Source organism: Syzygium oleosum, unplaced genomic scaffold (assembly GCF_021117445.2).
Source record: "Syzygium oleosum isolate NSW1041296 unplaced genomic scaffold, Sole_v2.1 Sole_v2.25, whole genome shotgun sequence".
In the NCBI taxonomy this organism is placed as follows: domain Eukaryota; kingdom Viridiplantae; phylum Streptophyta; class Magnoliopsida; order Myrtales; family Myrtaceae; genus Syzygium; species Syzygium oleosum.
In genome coordinates, this window is record NW_026607509.1 from 3,503,034 (window position 1) to 3,521,355 (window position 18,322).

At 39.4% G+C, this 18,322-nt stretch overlaps 2 protein-coding genes across 3 annotated transcripts; one reads left to right on the forward strand and one right to left on the reverse strand.

Annotated features, from left to right (window-relative positions):
* The first annotated feature begins 1,376 nt into the window (after positions 1–1,376).
* LOC115671515 (topoisomerase 1-associated factor 1) lies at positions 1,377–13,222 on the forward strand. 2 transcript variants are annotated; one of them, XM_030593107.2, is made up of 20 exons: positions 1,377–1,547; positions 2,272–2,424; positions 2,519–2,678; positions 2,963–3,281; positions 3,602–3,736; positions 3,806–3,995; positions 4,084–4,214; positions 5,000–5,209; positions 6,106–6,272; positions 6,884–6,962; positions 8,024–8,557; positions 8,640–8,989; positions 9,188–9,265; positions 9,348–9,449; positions 9,683–9,934; positions 10,547–10,615; positions 10,707–10,934; positions 11,620–11,733; positions 12,241–12,369; positions 12,776–13,222. In XM_030593107.2, the coding sequence occupies exons 1-20, from the start codon at positions 1,445–1,447 to the stop codon at positions 13,050–13,052; spliced, it is 3,780 nt and encodes a 1,259-aa protein (XP_030448967.1). In that variant the 5' UTR covers positions 1,377–1,444; the 3' UTR covers positions 13,053–13,222. The 2 variants fall into 2 exon arrangements, with proteins under 2 accessions (XP_030448967.1, XP_056158902.1); XM_056302927.1 differs by lacking the exon at positions 1,377–1,547 and having other exon boundaries at positions 2,287–2,424; positions 2,524–2,678.
* Positions 13,223–13,766: 544 nt separating this feature from the next.
* LOC115671690 (G-type lectin S-receptor-like serine/threonine-protein kinase At5g24080) lies at positions 13,767–17,560 on the reverse strand. Its single transcript, XM_030593311.2, has 5 exons — positions 17,201–17,560; positions 15,249–16,603; positions 14,942–15,122; positions 14,292–14,745; positions 13,767–14,167 (listed from the first exon to the last, which is right to left on the reverse strand). The coding sequence occupies exons 1-5, from the start codon at positions 17,473–17,475 to the stop codon at positions 13,829–13,831; spliced, it is 2,604 nt and encodes an 867-aa protein (XP_030449171.1). The 5' UTR covers positions 17,476–17,560; the 3' UTR covers positions 13,767–13,828.
* Positions 17,561–18,322: the final 762 nt, after the last annotated feature.

Here is an 18,322-nt window from a genome sequence, read left to right on the forward strand (position 1 = left end):
GGCGGTGACATACTTATTAAAGCGATAGCTGATTCGACGTGGAAAGCTTAGTTACACAATTTGTGTATCTTATCGCTCAAGGTTTAATTGCAAACTTCATCTTTGAGATTTATAGTTATGTGCATTGGTTGATTATTTCAAAACAATAAAATAAAGGTTTCGCATCATACTCTTATTAGCTACTAATGGATATGTCTATTCCAATTAATCGAATTTAAAATGGAGAGATTGATTAGAATAATTACGTAAGTTTGAAGAGTTGGGTTTAAACTCATGATCTAAGAGCATGTTTGGTGACCCGATTAAGTGCTAAAACTAAACAGTTCAGCACTCGATGAGATTAAAATGTTTGATAACCATAACTAACAGAGACTTAAAAGATTTAGTTAAATAAATAAATTACAAGATGGGATAAGTAAATAATGAAATACTTAATCGGAATAATTACATGAATGGTCCACGAATTTTAACCTAATGTGCAACGTCATCATTGAACTTTTAATTTCTAATACGGTCCCTGAGCTTTTAGGCTAACGTGTAATGTCATCCACAAATTTTTAATTTGTTCAATCTAGTCCATGAATTTTCGGTAAATGCTAAATCCAGTGCATGGACTATCCATGGACTATATGAAAATATCCAATGTTATCCTCACATTAATTCAAATACGAGGACAACATGAACATTTTCATATAGTCTAGAGACTAGATTAAACATATGCCAAAAATTCAATAAGCACATTGAACGAATTACAAGTTCAATGACGAAATTGTACGTTTGACTAAAATTCATGGCATCACTAGATTGGGTGAGGCTTGCCAAGCCCTTTCTAGCCACCGGCAAAGAACAAACCCGAAAAAGAAAAAAAAAAGAAAGAAAAAGAAAGGAAAAAAGAAAGAAAGAAGAAAAAAGGTAAAGAGCGTAAATACCCTTAACCATTAGGAAAGTTAGACCCTTCTTTAAATATGACATAGTCACTTTATACCCTTATTTTGAACAAGATCTATTTCAAATCTTTATTTGAAAAAATAAGATCACTTCATAGTCTTATTTGAAACAAAGTTTATTTCACGCTTTTATTTAAAAAGACCGGGACACTTCAAGTCTTTATTTAATATTTTTCCCAAATTTTTCAGTCTTGTCAAACGAGTCTAGATAAAAGAATTGCAATGTAGAGACGCGCCACGTAAGCGGTTATAATATCCGTACTATAGCAGAAGAACACTCGATCATCCCTCCTTCACAATGTCCAGCGCGGGAAAATCTGATAATTTGGCGCCCAGTAGCCCCCGTACCCTCGAATTTCTATTTTCGTCACTCTTCTCATTTCTCTGTCACTTCACTTCCCCTCGATTCCCTCATCCTCGATCCAGTTCTCCACCCAAGGTTTCCCACCATCTGATCTCGCGTCAGGAACTCCGTCCGTCGGAGCTTTTGCGGTGTAATGGACACGCAAGGCTTGTCCGCGATCTGCGCCGGCCTCGGCGTCGTCGAAGAGGACGACGACGGCAATCGCGTCGGTTATTCAAAGGGCTCGCACTGCCTAGGTACGAAAAATTTCCTCAGCGATTTTCCCGACCTCTTTTGCTTGGTTGTTTCGCGATGCGAAGCGCCGAAGGGAGAACTAAGGGATTTCGTCTCGGTTGAAAGTGTTGTTGCCGTGCTGCTGTTTGAGACGCTCTGTTGAGTTGATGTTTTAGCTTAGCTCCCGTCCGTTGCGTCTAATTCCCACGCGTGGCTCATCGGATCAAGCGACGGATGTGGAATATTGGTACTGCGGAGGCGGAATAGAGAAATTCTACTTGAACCATCATAGGTTATGTCAGATAATCACTAAAGAATTGCACCAGATCGGGTTTGGGGGGAGGGGGATGCCCCGTCGACCCCCCTTTTTCTGTTATTGGATCATTCTGTTGATGGAGGACACGAAACGAAGTATTTTCCGTTCATTTTTCGTTTCCACATCACGAAAGGCACAATTTTGTCCAACACTGTGCATCGTCCTAGACGCCAAATGCTAGAACACTGCAATTAGAAAATTTCACTGATTCTTTTTCGGGGTCGGCGCAGCATGCCGGCAAATTTCACTTTCCCTCATCAGTCACGAATGTTTCCCCGTTGTTGAAAAGAAACAATAGACCACCCTTTATTAGAGGGAAGTCCAAACGTTATGTTTTGTTGTTTTTACTTTATCATGCCATCATAGTAAGCTAGTGATGTAGTAGTTATCCACCTGCCGAGATAAACCGCTGTTTGTCAACTCGTTACCAGATAATTTAAAGGATCTGCTGAGATTTCTCAGGCGCGATGACCCACAGACGAGAGAGGTTTTCAAGCAAGTCTGCAAATGGAACTGCGTGTCCAAAGACTTGATACCCATTTTAGAGCATTGCCAAGACGATCGCAGCTTGGTTTTGAACACTGGTAAATTGACATCTCAGATGCTGCATTGCAAGTTCATTGAATGCGTGTCTGAGTAGAAGAGATGATTTATTATTAATTTTTTTGTTTTCTATAGTGAAGGTCTTGGTGTTTCTCACAATGCCCATTGAGCCCACGTCCTCTGATATTGCGCTACAGATCGAGTATTTATGGGATCTTAAATCTGCAATTTCTATGAGCGATACAGTTGCAGTTATTATTTCGCTGCTTGAGAGCCCGCTGGAAAACTTGGAAAGGTGACACGACTCATCCAATTCCATCCGTTTTATGCATACATTGTCTAAGAACTTAGATAGAGATATCATAGACTCGGTATTGACTGTCATGCACACGGTTCAGAGTCCATATCTTCTGGTGTTTCGTATATTGGAACTGGTAGTACAGGACTTTAACTGACTTCCCTCTTTTTATTTTGTGAATGTGTGCGCGCGCGCGCGTGCGATTTGGATTGCTTTGGTTTCTGTCATTTGTTACTAACAACTTGCTCTTATTTTGTTCAAATTACATGGATCCATTCCAGTGAAGTATTCACAGAGGATGACTGGAAGTTAGTGCAGCTCGTTCTTACTTTATTTCGAAACCTACTGGCCATCCAGGACATTTCAGCACTTCAGAAGGCTGCTGGATTTGCCACTCAAATATTGTCACTTCGAGACAGATTTTTGGAGCTTCTGTTCCGTGAAAATGTGATGGATCTATTTTTACTCGTAGCTCAGCATGTTGGTGGTTCTTCCAACTACCTTCATCAAGATAATTGGCTTTTGCTGGAAATCTTTTACTATATATTTAAAGGCCAAGATCCTGAGTTGGTCGCAAAAGCACATCTGAATAGTCTCAAGGTGGGTATGCCTCTATTATTCTCATTTTTTCAGATTATGATACATCGGACTGTATAGACTGTGGAGGAGAGTACTAAAACTTTAGTCTGTATTTTCTGAGAAATAAGCATTTTGTCTTAATATGATTAGTGTGATATTACTGAAACAAGAATGGAAGCCACATAGATCATACTTGGTGTCTCAATTTGACTGTGTGTTCCATGATAAAGAACCTGAAACGAGTCTCTTGCTGAAATTTAGAGTAGACTTCTATTCTGTGTCCTTTACAAATAATTGATTGACATGCATGTCCCGAACTCATTCACAATAATGTCACGAAGGATGCGGAAGCCAAAACTTCCTTGAGTGGCCTCAAATCGATTATTGAAGAGGAGAAGGACAAAAGGAGGCTTTCCAGGATACAATATGGCGGCCGCTATTCACATTTTTCTGGGACATTTGAGCGATTTACCATGGTATGAATTACTTTTTCTTTTACTCGCATATCAATATTGAGCTTAGTAAACTCTACTTTCTTCCTGCAGGATGGTTCCAAAGCAGTTCTTAAAGGGCCTAATTCTGCTTCACTTGATGTATACTCTAAATCTGATAAGTTCTGTCGGGGTCCAATGAAAAAGATCGTATGGGACCAGGGGAGAATACCGACAACAACTGATAACATTTTAAAGTTGCTTCATGGTTTCTTGAATCAGTTTCTATCTGGGGCTTACAATGGTATGTTTCAAACTAAAGGGGCAATTTTCATTATTTTGTATTAGCACTCTTTGATGCATTGCTGAAACTTATCTAGTCCATGTATCAGTTTTGATGCAGTCAGTTCGTGAGGATATTGAGAGGGAACAACTTAATATTCAGAGAAATGATGTAGTGTACTTCTTTGAGGCTGCAAAATTTGTCACTTCTTTTCAATATCACAAATTTTTGGCATCCAAGGTAAGATTTAAATTTGGAAACACATATTTACCTACATCCTGTGCGATGTGGAGGATCATATTGCACTATTTCCTCTTAAAATTAGGGTAGGTCATGTGTTGAATTATGTACTTTTGGGAGTATAAATGCCTTTCTTATTCGGGTTTACTAGGTGAGGTATAGGGCTGATCAGTTATGGATTTTTCTGTTTGTTTTCTCTGGATTGACGGCAATTCCATATGTGTGCTGTAGACTACTTCTAGTAAAGGGGAATTTTGAGATGAGGAAATGCCAAAATGAAGGAGATTATGTGAGAGACCTCCCAGAAAGAGGAATAAGTTCTAAGTGAGCAAATGTACGAGGGCTTTGTTTGGACCTGTACTTTATACATTGCTTCTTTTTTGGATTTTTTTGCTTGAGTTCAGGTTTCTTATCAAATAGATTTGAGCTAAAAGGTCATTCTATCTGCATACATTATTGTGGGAGGATATTGTTGCAAAGTTTATGGTCACCTTTCTACAACCTTTTTTTTTTTTGGTCAACCCTTCTACAACCATGGAAAGTAATGCTTGTGAGCAGTTGACAAAACCTACTTCTACAGTAAAGATTTGATAGGCATCATTATACTGTTATTTGCTTGCCTACACTCCTTAGCTTTTTTCATTGTTCCAAGTGAGAGGAGATATGGTTAGTATTTCTTCTTTCTAGTTCTGAAATAGAGGGCAGTATACATAAGGTCAGATTTTGTAATCAGTCTCCAGTGACATACATGTGAGATATCATATGAATATTTTGTTATATTACAGCCTGATGCAGAGATGGGCAGTTCCCTATCTAGTTGTATCAATGAAGACAGCAGCCTATTTAGTGGTGATATATGTGGGCCAATTGCTGCATCAATGAATGAATCGATGTTTCTGATGGTTATTTCAAAGTGGCGTGATGCCTTTGATGGATTAAAGGAATCAAAAGACTACAAGTTTTTATCAGCAGCAGGATCTCTTCTGAAAGCTATGGTAATTTTTTCTTTTTGGTTACCCTTTGAAATGATTTTTGGAGGACAAGTTTGACTACATGCATCTTCTATGTTGCTTATGTGTTGATGGAGGCTTGGGTGAATATGTTGAATTTTCACTCAGGTCATGGATCACATTTGTTAGGAGGGGAACAAGATTGTCATATTCAAGATCCTGCAAATTTTATACTGTTAACTTGTTGGGGCCGATGATACGTATGAGAGATGTGCAGTGGAGATGAAATTTTCAAAGGTGACAGGGACTTAGTACAGCATAAGAAGTGAAAGGAAAGATCCTTAAGTGATCATTCCACCAGTTTTCCTCCTCAATTGCTCAAGTATATAGTTTGAAGGAATTAATAAACTGTGTAATATGATAGAAACATAGTACAGCCGAGTAAATACTAAATATCTAATCTGATAGTGGTCTTAATATATTAATGTAATGGTGGGATTTTGATATACAAAATAAGTAGTGGATCACAATTGGTACAACATTAATCAGTTAGCGCAGCATGTAAGAGTGAGGTGGTTCATCCTCATGTGGGTTCATTGCGAAGGAACGCTAAATATCTCATCTCATTATAGTTTAGTTGGCCTTTCTTTTTCTACTGGGATCATGGGATGAAACAATACAACTAATCTGCTGTGATGGACTTACTGCGAGACTGTACGTTGTTGTGGTTTTGATTTGTTTTTTGTGCAAAAGATGGTGAAGGAGCCCCTGTAAGTTTGGTATTTGCGCTCTCTGGCAACTGTTTTAAACTACATTCTGATGTTGGAGGGGATGTTGACATGACTTGATGTTTTCCCGCTAATAAAGAACTAATAGTAATGGAAGCGCTGTTATGGAAGGAATTAGTTTTTATATTCACCTAAAAATGTCTTCTTTTGCAGATTTGGACACTAGATTTGGTGCTTAAATTATTGCCAGAAAATTCGAGGGAGCCTCAGACTGCTCGGGTTCTTCTTTACAAGTTATTTTATGATCAGACTGATCAAGGAATGACTCATTTCCTTCTCAATCTTGTCAAATCGTTCGATGTTCACAAGCAACCTAGAAGGTCTTCTACTTCATATGTGCTATTGTTGCATTACAAAGTGAAATTACTACTAGTACTGGCTTTCTAAACATTTTATCTTAGGTTGGGACATAGTTCTATCATTAAGCAGCAGCTAATAATTTGAGCATTAGATGACATATGTTGCCCATACAAGTCATATGGTAAAGAAGACGAGTCTAAGTTCTTACTGACAAGTTACACACTGAGGAATCATCTCCCTGAGACAACACTACTTTTGCCCCATTTATATGCAAAGTGGATCTACATTACATGAAGTGTGAGGATAAGCACCTTTAACTGAAATGTTTTCTCTAACTTTTGTCTGCTTTCCTTATATATCTTAAACCCTATACTAACAGAGAAGGGCTGGTGGATTACTGACTGCCTGACTTTTGATCTTTAGTGGGACGGTAGTATTAGTGACATATTCTTGAGATTTTTAAGGATGGTGTACTAAGTATTAGTGAGTTTAGCAGGGTTACATGTTCTTTTTTTGGCAAAAACTTGTAAAATGTTCTCATAAATTTTCCACGGTTTTCTGTCATTGTGGTTTGCCAGGTGTAAAAAGTTATCAAAGTTTCCTTCCCTGATTTTCTTTTTTCCTCTATCAGTGATCTTGCAGATTTGGTAGAAGTGATTCACACAATCACGCAGTTGATGGAGAGACTTCAAGATCGCGGAACACTAAGGGTATGTGACAATTGTACAAGATGGTAAATGTGCACTTTTCTGGCAATTTTGGTGCAGTGATTCATTGGATAAGGGCCATAGAATTTTGCATGCTGCTCACCTCTCTCAAGCACTGGTCTTTTACAAGAAAACTCCCATTAAAATCTTTGTACTTAAGCAGTGAACTACGAGCGGCTAATTTCTCGTTGGAATTTTAACTTGCGTGGCAAATAAATTTCGGTTGGACCTATTGATTCATTGTGCTATACTTTCTTGTAGGAGGAGACAAGTTGATGAGTCCTATCTCTTTTTGAATACATAATTAGGTGCAGGCTCCGTTATCATGTAGAAACTCATTTAATAGTGGAATAAGAAATGCCTGGTAGATGAATGCTACAAATGCCGCATATCATTCATCGCACCTACGACATCAATTTTTGGTCTCTTCATTCACAAGCACCTGCAATGACTCATTCTTTTGGCAGTCTCAGAGTTGACATACCGTGAGTGCAAGAGTCACCACCTGCGCAATGCTGGATCCAATTTAATTTTTCTGTTTTTCTAGAGAAGAATCAATGTCTGTCGTTATTTCCATCCATTATTTTTGTCAACTTCTGTCGATGTCTGTTTCTGTTCATGCTGTATACTTAGGATGTGATTCTATCGAGGAAGGCATCACCCCACGCACAAAATTAACATACCGGGACACCAATGCAGAATATTTTGCAGTCATGCATTATGCTTAAGTTCCCTTGCACAAGTGACCAGTGATACTGACATAACAGGGTTTGATTGTTTCTTGAGCTTGTATTATCAGATGCCAATATGCAGTGCCAAATTATGAGGGTTGTCATCCATGAACTTTTATTGAGTGAATTCATGCAGTCTTGATAATCTTGTCAAGCATGCGGGGATTGTTTATATAGTGCTTGTAATGCCATATTAAATGCTTTCAGTTCACTATTCTATTTCAATAGATTGTATCTTAAATGCATTATGCTTTTAGTTTACTGATTATCTTTCTGGTTTATAAATGCCCTCTATCTAGGTATTATATAATTATCAACCAACTCATTTTATAGGTTACCAGAAAATCCAGAAAGAGGAGAACGGGGAAAAGAGTTACTGACAAAGTAGAAGCAGAGATGGACCCTTCGGCAGATTGTCTTATGGTTCAGAATGAAATTGCTATATCTAGTGGTGAAAAACTAGCTTCTGGAGACAAGTGTCACCAAGATGGCCAATTAGATGCAGATTCTAATGGTGGGGAAACTGGTATTTTTCTCGATGCTGATATTTTAGAGAAACATGGTGAATCTACCATGGAGCAACAGAAGACTGACAACAATCTGCTATGTTCAAGAAAATCTGATCCTCCTCACGATCTTTGTTACAGTACTGGTGATTCTTCTGGTGATGAACAGATTGTTCAATATGATGAAGTTGATTTTAAAGTGTCTACCGTAGTATCAGCTTTTGCAAACAATGACATCATTCATAATCTGTGTTGGTTATTAAAGTTCTACAAGAGCAACTCTATCAACACAAATCACTATATACTATCAATTCTGAGTAGGATTGCCGATGATCTCGAGCTTTCTCCAATGCTATATCAGGTCAAGGACACTTTTTTTTTTTAATGAATTTTGGATACTCATCAAGTTTCTCAATATCTGAAGAGTCCTATAACATTTGCAGTTATCACTCTTGACTATATTTCACGAAATATTGGTCGAGCAGAGGTCTTCTCCAAACAAGGAATACACAGAAATAGTGAACTTTTTGACCAACTTAGTCAGAAAAATGCTACGGAAGATGAAACAGCAACCCCTTCTTTTTGTGGAAGTGCTTTTCTGGAAGACCCGCAAAGAGTGTCATCATATTAATGCTGAATATTTATTGCATGAGGTCCGCAAGTTGAAGAAACAGAATGGTTATGGAGAAATTGGTTCCATGCAAACTACAGGATGGGTTCGTCGGAGCATAGCAGATGCCTTGGGTGAAGATGAAGCTGATGTGGTGATAAGTCACGACTTAGGGTACCAGAAGTAAGAAACCCTTAAATCTCTCACTTGCACTATACATTCTGCGAGAATATTACCTGAAACATGAATTATCCAGATAGCCACTTTTTACTTTTCATTATTATATTTATTGTTGTAATCTCCTTATTTTGATGATTTTTGCGATCACAAGCTTTTGCTACAATGTCAATATTATATAAATCATGTCCTCCATGTTTCCAGAGACAATGCAGACTCTGATGAATCACCAGAAATCACCAGTTCACCCATTGACGTTGATGGGAAAGAGAAACTTGAATGGTACTACATTTTCTAACTTGAAGATATAATACCCAATTACCCCTTGAATTTCCTGCTTTAAGTGTGGGAATGGCTATTGCAGTGGAAATTCCTTGGACCATGACCGTGGCAAGGTTTCTAAAAGAAAGAGAAGACTCGTTCTTAGTCATGAGCTAGACTCCAAAATTAGAGATCTCTATGAAAGGTAAGTAGCAGTACAATGATGCTCCTTACTAATAATTTGTGAGTGTCATAGTAATGTCAGATCATTTTATTTTCTGAAAAGAAAAGAAAGATAACCTCTTTCAAAAGTGCTGTGATAGTGGATCCATGTTGTTTTATTGGTCATATGGCTTGAGAACAGTATTCATGCCTTACCAAAGGATGAAGTGATCATTCATACTGCTCAGTGTTTTGTGTTGCTTAATTTTGTTATAGGTTCAAAGATGAACAAAAATGCAATCATCTGATTGCGGAGGCTCTAGATCCTGATTGTAAAGTTTCACCTGCTCAAGTTGGTAACAAGCTTAAGCAACTAGGATTGAGAACTGCCCGAAAGAACAGAATGCCTCACAATAAGGAATCTACTTCAAGGCCCAGTCAGCCCGAGGATGGGGAAGATGCACAGGAAAGAGGGAGTTTGTCTCTCAAGTCACAGGATTTGATAGATCATTCAACGAGGCTACCTTTGTAAGCACCTATCTGAATGCTTGTGTTATAAAGAAAAGTTGATTGCCTTATGTATGGTCAATTACAGAGAGATTTTTCTTTTCCTGTTTCGTGAGCCACTCGAGTTATAAAGACATTGAAATGCTGGGCCTTGAACGCTATGTCAGTCCAGCAAAGAAGTAAGCTCTAGTTGCTTCTTTTGTCCAGTCAGAATTTGGTACCCTGTTTATGTGGTCGGTCCACAACAACTCCCTTTAGAAAATAAGAAATATATTGTCTATGTTTCTTGGTTCCCATAAATCAATCTTTCCTTCAGAATATGAGGTTGCGCAAATCCCCGGTTTCTTCATTTAGAAGATTGTGAAAATCTCAAGAAAGAAGCATACACCATCATCATAGAAGAGGAGAGATGCCATTAATAGGATAAGAGGCATAGTAGCAGGAGTATGCCTTTGCTTTTATTTTTATTTTTCTAATAAAAATGAAGTTGCCCTTGTTTAATTAAGGGTGAAATAGGTCCTTTTTTTTCTTCTTTAATAGGATTTTATCTTTGCAACCATGGTAATAACATAGGATGTGCTCATAGAGAGCTTTGAGTGGTATGTGAAATGCTGATGCTCTGTTTTGCTTCAGGCACGCAAGAAAAAGAGTACGTGCATTAAGTGAAGATCAGGAGGCAGCTATTAGAGCTTTGTTCGAGAAGTGAGTTTTGTCCAATCATCATCTCTCCACTTTTTTAGGACATTGTCCTTTTCCTTTGCATCACTGATGCTAAAAGGTATGTGGTAAACAGGTTCAAGGATCATAAAAGGTGCAGCTATATGATTGCGAACGCATTGGATGGTGATAGAATATTCACACCTGCACAAATTGCTCGTAAACTCAAACAACTCGGTTTACGTGTTCCCCGACAGAAAAAGGTTGAAGCCACCTTGCATTTGAGAGATGAGAATCTTAGTGATCATTCTGCTGATGAAACGCAGGATTCGGACAATGAGACATTGCTATCATTGAGGCTGAGGTAATTTGACTCTATTACTCCCTTCATGCATCCCCAGGTGTTACGTACATGGTGCTTGACTGCTTGCCATTCTTAAAGAACAAAACAAGTTTGTTACAATAGCTATGCTATTTGTCTACTGCATTGTTCAAAATACTGGATTTAACCGGGCAGCTCATACCAGTCCCGGGGAAAGTGGTCCGGTCTCGAGTCTATTTCAGCCCCTCAAACCATAGTCAGTCACAAATCTGATAAGGCAGAGGATGCTTGACTCTGATTTTGGACTTGCTGATATGCTTCCAATATGATCTGAAGAGAAGTCCAATGTTTTTCGTTCATCTGCATTTTGGTCTTGAAAACCAATGCATTTAATCTGTTGCACCATTAGTCAACTTGAAATCTGTGGTTGGTAGTCTTTCTGGATTGATTATATAGGTTGGATTGTTACACATGTTTCCTTGATATAAACTGCCACCCATTTTGCATTTCCTCTACTTCTGTCTAATCTAACATCATTCCATGGCTGGAATGGGCGTCATGTTTATAGCTTTGTTTTCTAAGAGGAACCTGCCACATCTTATTCTGGAATCTTGATCTTCCCTGCCTTATATTTTCGCACGGCTGTGATATAAGGTTTTTGTCAGCTTGAGAGATCTTCCACAGCAACAGATAATTAATATTATCCGAAATTTGTACGTGCCATCAGGGGAAGAAACAAGGAGAATAAAAAACTCTTCAGCAGTAAATTGCAGAGTGCAGAAATTGAAGGAAGGTTGTCGGAAGATGATTCTGATGACGAAACATTGAGCTCTGTCATGAAGTAAGTTTTCTAACGAAAGCTGTAGGTTGTGGTTGCTTTAGTCTCAGTTTTAAGCGTTATTTTAAGATTCTCCTCAGTAGTGCCAAAACTTTAGTAGTATGATCTTGTCTTTCAACCTTTACAACCTAAAGATTAAAGCATTTTGGAAACCATTTGGGGTGGACTTTAAATGACCATTTTCACTCAGTTTAGAAGCAGAATACCCCTAGCGCAGGTCTCATGAGAAAGAGAAAGTTACATACAAGTAATGTGTTTCCGTAGACGTGAATCTTGAAGTGCACTTCCTTCTAATCAGATGGCTGCACAATATCTTTCTCATTACTTGTGTTCTGAACCTTTAGAAATAAAATTTGACATTTCAAACAGTATTTAAGTTTTAAAGACTCGTCATTTCCACAGCAGATATATGGAGACTGTAGGTTTTTGTTCTTCTGCATATGTCATTCTAGATATGTGCACGCACATGCCCACAGACAGACATACTTCTGACATGCTCTTTGCTCATAGAAGTAGAAAACTCACCGCATTGTCAAAGATCAGGAGCTTTGAAAATGAGAGCATCAGAATAACGTTGACAGAGGGGACATTCTTGGACAGAGAGAGTGATGGGGCAATGGTTGAAAATTCTGCAGAAGGGTATGTTAACAAAGAAGACACTTTTTGCTTTCTAAAGTACTGTTCTGGCTTTCTTCTTCTGTTTATAATTGACTGCAGCCATCAGCTAAGAGCCTTAACTTATCAGCAATAAAATTTATGTATGTGTATGTAATTATTCATGTACATATATTGTGTACTTGCTATGTATGATCTCAAACTATCGATTTCTGTCAGTTTACATGGAGCTGAATATTGACCCACTGAAGTGTCTTGGAACAGAGAAAATGAAATTTTTTATGGCTGGCTTTTGTGAGATGAAATTGCCAATAATATCATGATAATAGTGTAATTTGCATCATATTTTGCATGAATGTGGATTGCATTGACCTGCTCGGGTCAAATTGTCTTGGATTATTTTCTCAAGCAGATTAAACTTTTGCACCAGGGATGAACAAAACTGGCCCATTAATGTTAAAGCCAAGGGGGGTCAGAATAGCGTTTTCTTGAACATTTCAAACTCCAGGGGCACTTCTGAAGTTGAAATAACTGGCAGCGTCAATGACGATCTTGGTTCACCCATCAAACAAGCAAATGATGCACCGCCAGAGAAAATGGATACTGAGTTGGCAGATTCAGGTGATGACGTCCCCTCTACTGCTATAGCCAAAAAGGCTATTGGTGGGAGAAGATTGAGGGTCGTGTTTGATGATGACGAGGATTAGCATAATGGAAATCAAGGTTTTGTTCCCTGGAACATCGCATTTTTCTGTAAAGGCTTTGAATAATTCTTCCAATGGTTACGGTTGCCTTGCAATGTACATAATAGTTGGGATTTCTGTACACTTACAATGCTACTTCACGTTTTCTGTTTATCCATCCTTCTCTTTTACCAGTCGGTTGATCACCTGGTAAATTGAACCGCAACCATGATGAAATCTGAACTATTAATCATATATAAATGTAGAGAACGTAGAGTGAAATGAATATGGTCAGGGGTGGGAATCAGCAAGGCTTGACTATGACCAAGTCCAGGATTGACAAATGTAATCGTTCTGTGTGCAGCTTTCTTATGGTAGGGCGCCCGCTTTTCCAAATATGAAATGTGCATCATGTTGTGGTCAAGGTATTACGACAATCTCTCCGATTATAGTGCCTCTATCTAAGGCCACGTTTAAAACTTGAATGATGATCCCATAGAGTCATATCTATATGAGGTTTTGAAACCCACACATCATTGTACCTACGTTTTCTTAACGGATATTTGGTAATTGGTATATCCTTTTAATTCTTTTATCTAAAGCATTTCGATTGATTGAGGTCTGTGGATAGGCAAAAGGGACACATTTGATCATTTGAGGTTAGCTACGGCTTATCAACGATCTTTTGGAGGACTAGAATCGGATTGACCTGCGCTTTGACATTCAGTCATACTTGCAAAAAAAAGTGCGAAGAATCTATTTCATTTGATCAGTCGTTCTTTCCTCTAATCCTGTCTATATTATCTAGGTGACATCGTCGAGTAACTACAAGTAGCATTAGACGACAGATGGCTGGTGATAGTAAAAGAGCTGGACTGATTATATTCTCTTTTCATTGCCTTGTAGACTTGATCTAGCCCTTCTTCAACTAATTCAAGAACAGTCTGCGGCATTGGAGGTTCGTTGATCTCCATCGAGCCTTCTAGCATCCGCACCACTTCCCCCATCGTCGGTCTCACGACCACTTCATCTTGAATACACCAGAATGCGACTCTCAATGCTCTCATTAGCTCTTCCTCTTGCACGGCCCCTTCTAGTCGTCTATCTGCCACTTTAATTGGTGTTCCTTTCGCCAATTCCTAAGAGGAGGTTGACAGGATTTATAATGACAAAAGCATATGAAAAGAAAGAATGTGCTGAACTGCTATAATAGGAAATGCGAACACTATTAGACAGTATAAATTCTCTCGTTCGAGAGGGTACCTTAAAAGCCCAGCCAGGGTAGAAGAAGTCTTGAGCGTCAAAAGACATGTCCAGGTTTCTCCGTCCTCCTATGATCTCCAAAAGAAGCATCCCATAACTATAGACGTCGGCCTTTACTGTAATAGGCCGGTTACTAACCCATTCCGGAGCTAAGTAGCCTCTAGTTCCTCTAACCATGGTCATGACTTGTGAATGCTCTCTCCCCATCAACTTAGCTAGCCCGAAATCTGAAACTTTGGGACAGAAATTCTCATCCAGTAGAATATTTTCCGGCTTAATGTCGCAGTGTATGATCCTGTTCCTACACTGCTCGTGAAAGTATGAGATCCCTTGTGCCATCCCAATGGCTATTCGGAAGCGGGTTTGCCAATCTAGCAATCTGTCTCGGGAGCTGAACGAAGGGAAAATCCACTTGTCCAAGGACCCGTTTTTCATGAACTCGTAAACAAGAAGCCTGTCCATTACCAATCAAAGAATCCAGAAGAATGAAAATGGAAAGTAGGGTTCATTAGTCAGGATTCTTCCATATGGAGAATTAAACATACAAAGTCATATGTGCACGCAAGTTTTTTTCACTACCCTGTATGCAAAGTTATGCAGGTCAAGCTTTTCATGCACTCAAAATACTGAATGGGGATGGTTTTTTATACCTCTGCGACGACTCAGAGCAATAGCCGCATAAACGGACCAAGTTCATGTGATGCATTGAACCAATGGTGTTCACTTCGGTTATGAACTCCTTTTCGCCATGAGGCAAAACCCTGTCAAGCTTCTTTACTGCGACTAGAGTTCCATCTGCAAGGCTTCCCTTGTACACACTTCCAAATCCACCTGCAAATACCATGGTATATACTACATCAGTAATCTCCGATCTCAAAGAGACTAAAGCTGGTTTCCTCTACGCTTCCTTGGCTCTGTTTGCCTAGGATAAAAGAAGTTTTTACACTCAGTAGTTACCTGTTCCAATCAGCTGCGAGAAGTTGCTGGTGCGAATTTGCAAGTCGCGGTAAGTGAAGTTCATTGGTGCACCAGACAAGGTTAATAAAGAGCTTTCCATTGCTTTCCTAAGCAACCTCCTCCTGCGGACATTGTAATACAACAATGTACAGAGTAGACCTATGAGAACCACCATGACAAGTACAACCGGAAGAATCACTACTTTCTGGTGGCCATTTCCGGATGAACCCCCTGATCCTCTTGCATTACCTTCAGGAGTTGCCGAGCCGTTAGATTTGACTTTCACGAATAAGGTCGAACTGGGGTCCTCAAACCCACCAAAATCCAAGCTCCTAAGTAGCCAACAGTAAGGCTTTTCCTCATCTAGTCCATAAACAGAAGCAACACATTCGCAATCTGATAAACAAGCATCACCGCACTTTGAAACCATAGCTATATCACTGTAGTTTGCTATGACAGCATAGTCGGAGAAATAGTAATTTGTCTGTTGAACCACTGAGATTCTAAACTCAGATGTCTGATTTCTATTTTCTGAACCGCATTTCCCGGTCAGGGAAGAATTTTCCGAGCACAGTTCATCAGTGCCAACCTTAGAAGTTCCTGGCAGGCATGTGCAAGTAGCATTCGTTTTGCTCCCATTTAAATTGCATATCCCATTTCCACAAATTCCAGCTATATCACAAGGATTTGAAACAGCGGCCCAGTCGGGTACCCATTGGCTAGAACCGTTCACATCGTTATCCCATCGGTATAACCTTAAATTTCCATTTGTCTCGAGAATCAATCTCCGAAGAACCGAAGGCCGAGTCGATCGGTTCACAGCTGAAGACAACCCTTCATCGTCGCCATTGTTTTTATACACATACACTGCTCCATTGGATGAATCACCGTACACAATCCCGAAACTTCCCGCCTCATCTAGTACCGCTATCACTTGGCCAGTCACATTGGAGATGTCCGGTCCAGCCCAATAAGAGTAGTTGGAGTAAAATTCAGGGGAGGAATCATAGCTTCCAGGCAAGTTGTATGTGAGTCCAAGGCTTAGCGATGTCGGCTGTTGAAGCATTTTTAGAGTGTAGTAACCACCGTGTGAAGGCGAAGTTGCTGAGGTGAGCTTGAGAGAGACAGTTAATGGTTGGTTAGGGAGGAGCGTGTCGGTTGGATGTGAAAAGCTCTGCCATACTATGTGGTCGGTGGCACTGTTGAGGATGAAGTTGCCGGTTTCAGACATAGTCGCTGATTGCACACCGGAGTTGGAGGTGTTGGAAATCCATACGACAGTGTCGCCATCGAGGAGGACAAGGTTCCCTGTGGTGTCGAACTCGAGGATCGCGTTGTCGCTGACCGGGGAGTTTCTATACGGAGATGATGTAACAGAGAGAGAATGAAATTGGTTCGCTTTAGTTCATTATATACACCTGCAGAAGCTCTTGTAAAGACTAGAGTTGGAGAAAGAATTTTGCGCTTTCTTCCATTTTCAAAGTCAGAGACCAGAAACTGATAACTTTCCAAGACAAGTGAAAGGCAGCGAGTGCACAAAAAGTATATTTGACACACTAACTCTTGATTCTAGAACTAAACAAAGAATAAATCTGGCATAAATTAGACAAGCAGCTTTCATTGATCAAGAGAATTCTGTGAACCACTGTAACTCCGTCATTATGTTGATGTGTAAGTTTAAAAGGTTGAAGGACTCTGAGTAAGTCTTAATAATTAATTCTATAATCCACCGATTCCCTACTTTTCCTATTGCTAGGTAAGGTGTATCAACATATTGTAGAACTAGTGGACGACTGGTTAAAGGACGATATGTATGCCGAAAGTGGCAACTCTTTAAGCATTGGCATTCCCGTGAATTCATGAACAGAAGCAATATATTATGAAAACATTTCATTACACCAAGTGACATCCACTAATGCGAAAGGCGTAATGATGACAGACTTTGGACTTACTGGTTAGCTGACCAAACTAGGGTCCGATCGCCGCGGAGCTGAAAGAACCAAACCGCCAACTGAAACTGGTCATCTCGTCCATTCATAGCGGCAAAACCAAGAGCGAAAGTCCCATTATCCGAAACCCAAGCTCTGTCCTCACCAGCCACCAATCTCGACCCCAATCTTATCTCACCACCCACGGCCATGCACCATCCAAACCAATGCAGAAGCACGACCCACAATGCAAAAACCCATGGACAATAAGAAGAGGCACAAAGCTTTATATTACACATGAAGGTTGAAGTTCTTGTTTCACTTGGAAAAGCTTCTGTGTTTGGAAGCTGGCAAGCCAAGCGCTTCACTCTAAAGCGGTGTAAGTTCACGTTCGTGAGCGCATATATACACACGCAAATCTGGCGAAGCTGATCATTATGGGAAATGGCATGAGAGGTCAACGAGGGAAGTAAAAAAAGGGAGGGAAATCAGGACACGTGCAGTGTGGTGGGTGAGCTAAACTTTGAAAAAATAAGCAGATCAAGTGGTCGGCTTCGGCTTCTGGATAGGATGGGACATGTGTAGGACACCTGGGGGGTACGTGTTTGAATCTCTACGGTCTTCAAACAATAATGGCGTGTCAGCGACGAGAGAAAGAGCAGGCAGAGCCCCAGAAATTGACGTATTTCTGACTTTGATCTGCATGAAAAATGGTTCGCATGGATTTATGTTCACACTGGTCACGTACCGCGGCTTAAAAACATTTTTAACCTATACATATATTGGAATAAAGTTTTTGCAGTCAGAAAATTATTGAGATTTCTTATGAGTTAAGACTTTAAGATTTATTCGAGATACATTACCTTATAACTCTTTGAAATAAACAAACATCACCAACCACTAAAATTGTAATACTTAGGTGACAATATATCATTTATTAGAAAACATAATTTTTTTTTTCATTTTTTATGATTACAGAAGATCTGCAATGTATGCAGATACTTGAGTAACATATCATAACATATCATTTTGCCTCATGATATTTATAAAGATTATATCTTTTTCTAAAGAATGCAATCCATTAACAAAACTGAGACAACCAACATTAATTGGCCCGTTAGTTTTACCCTCTTCCAAAAGAATGAT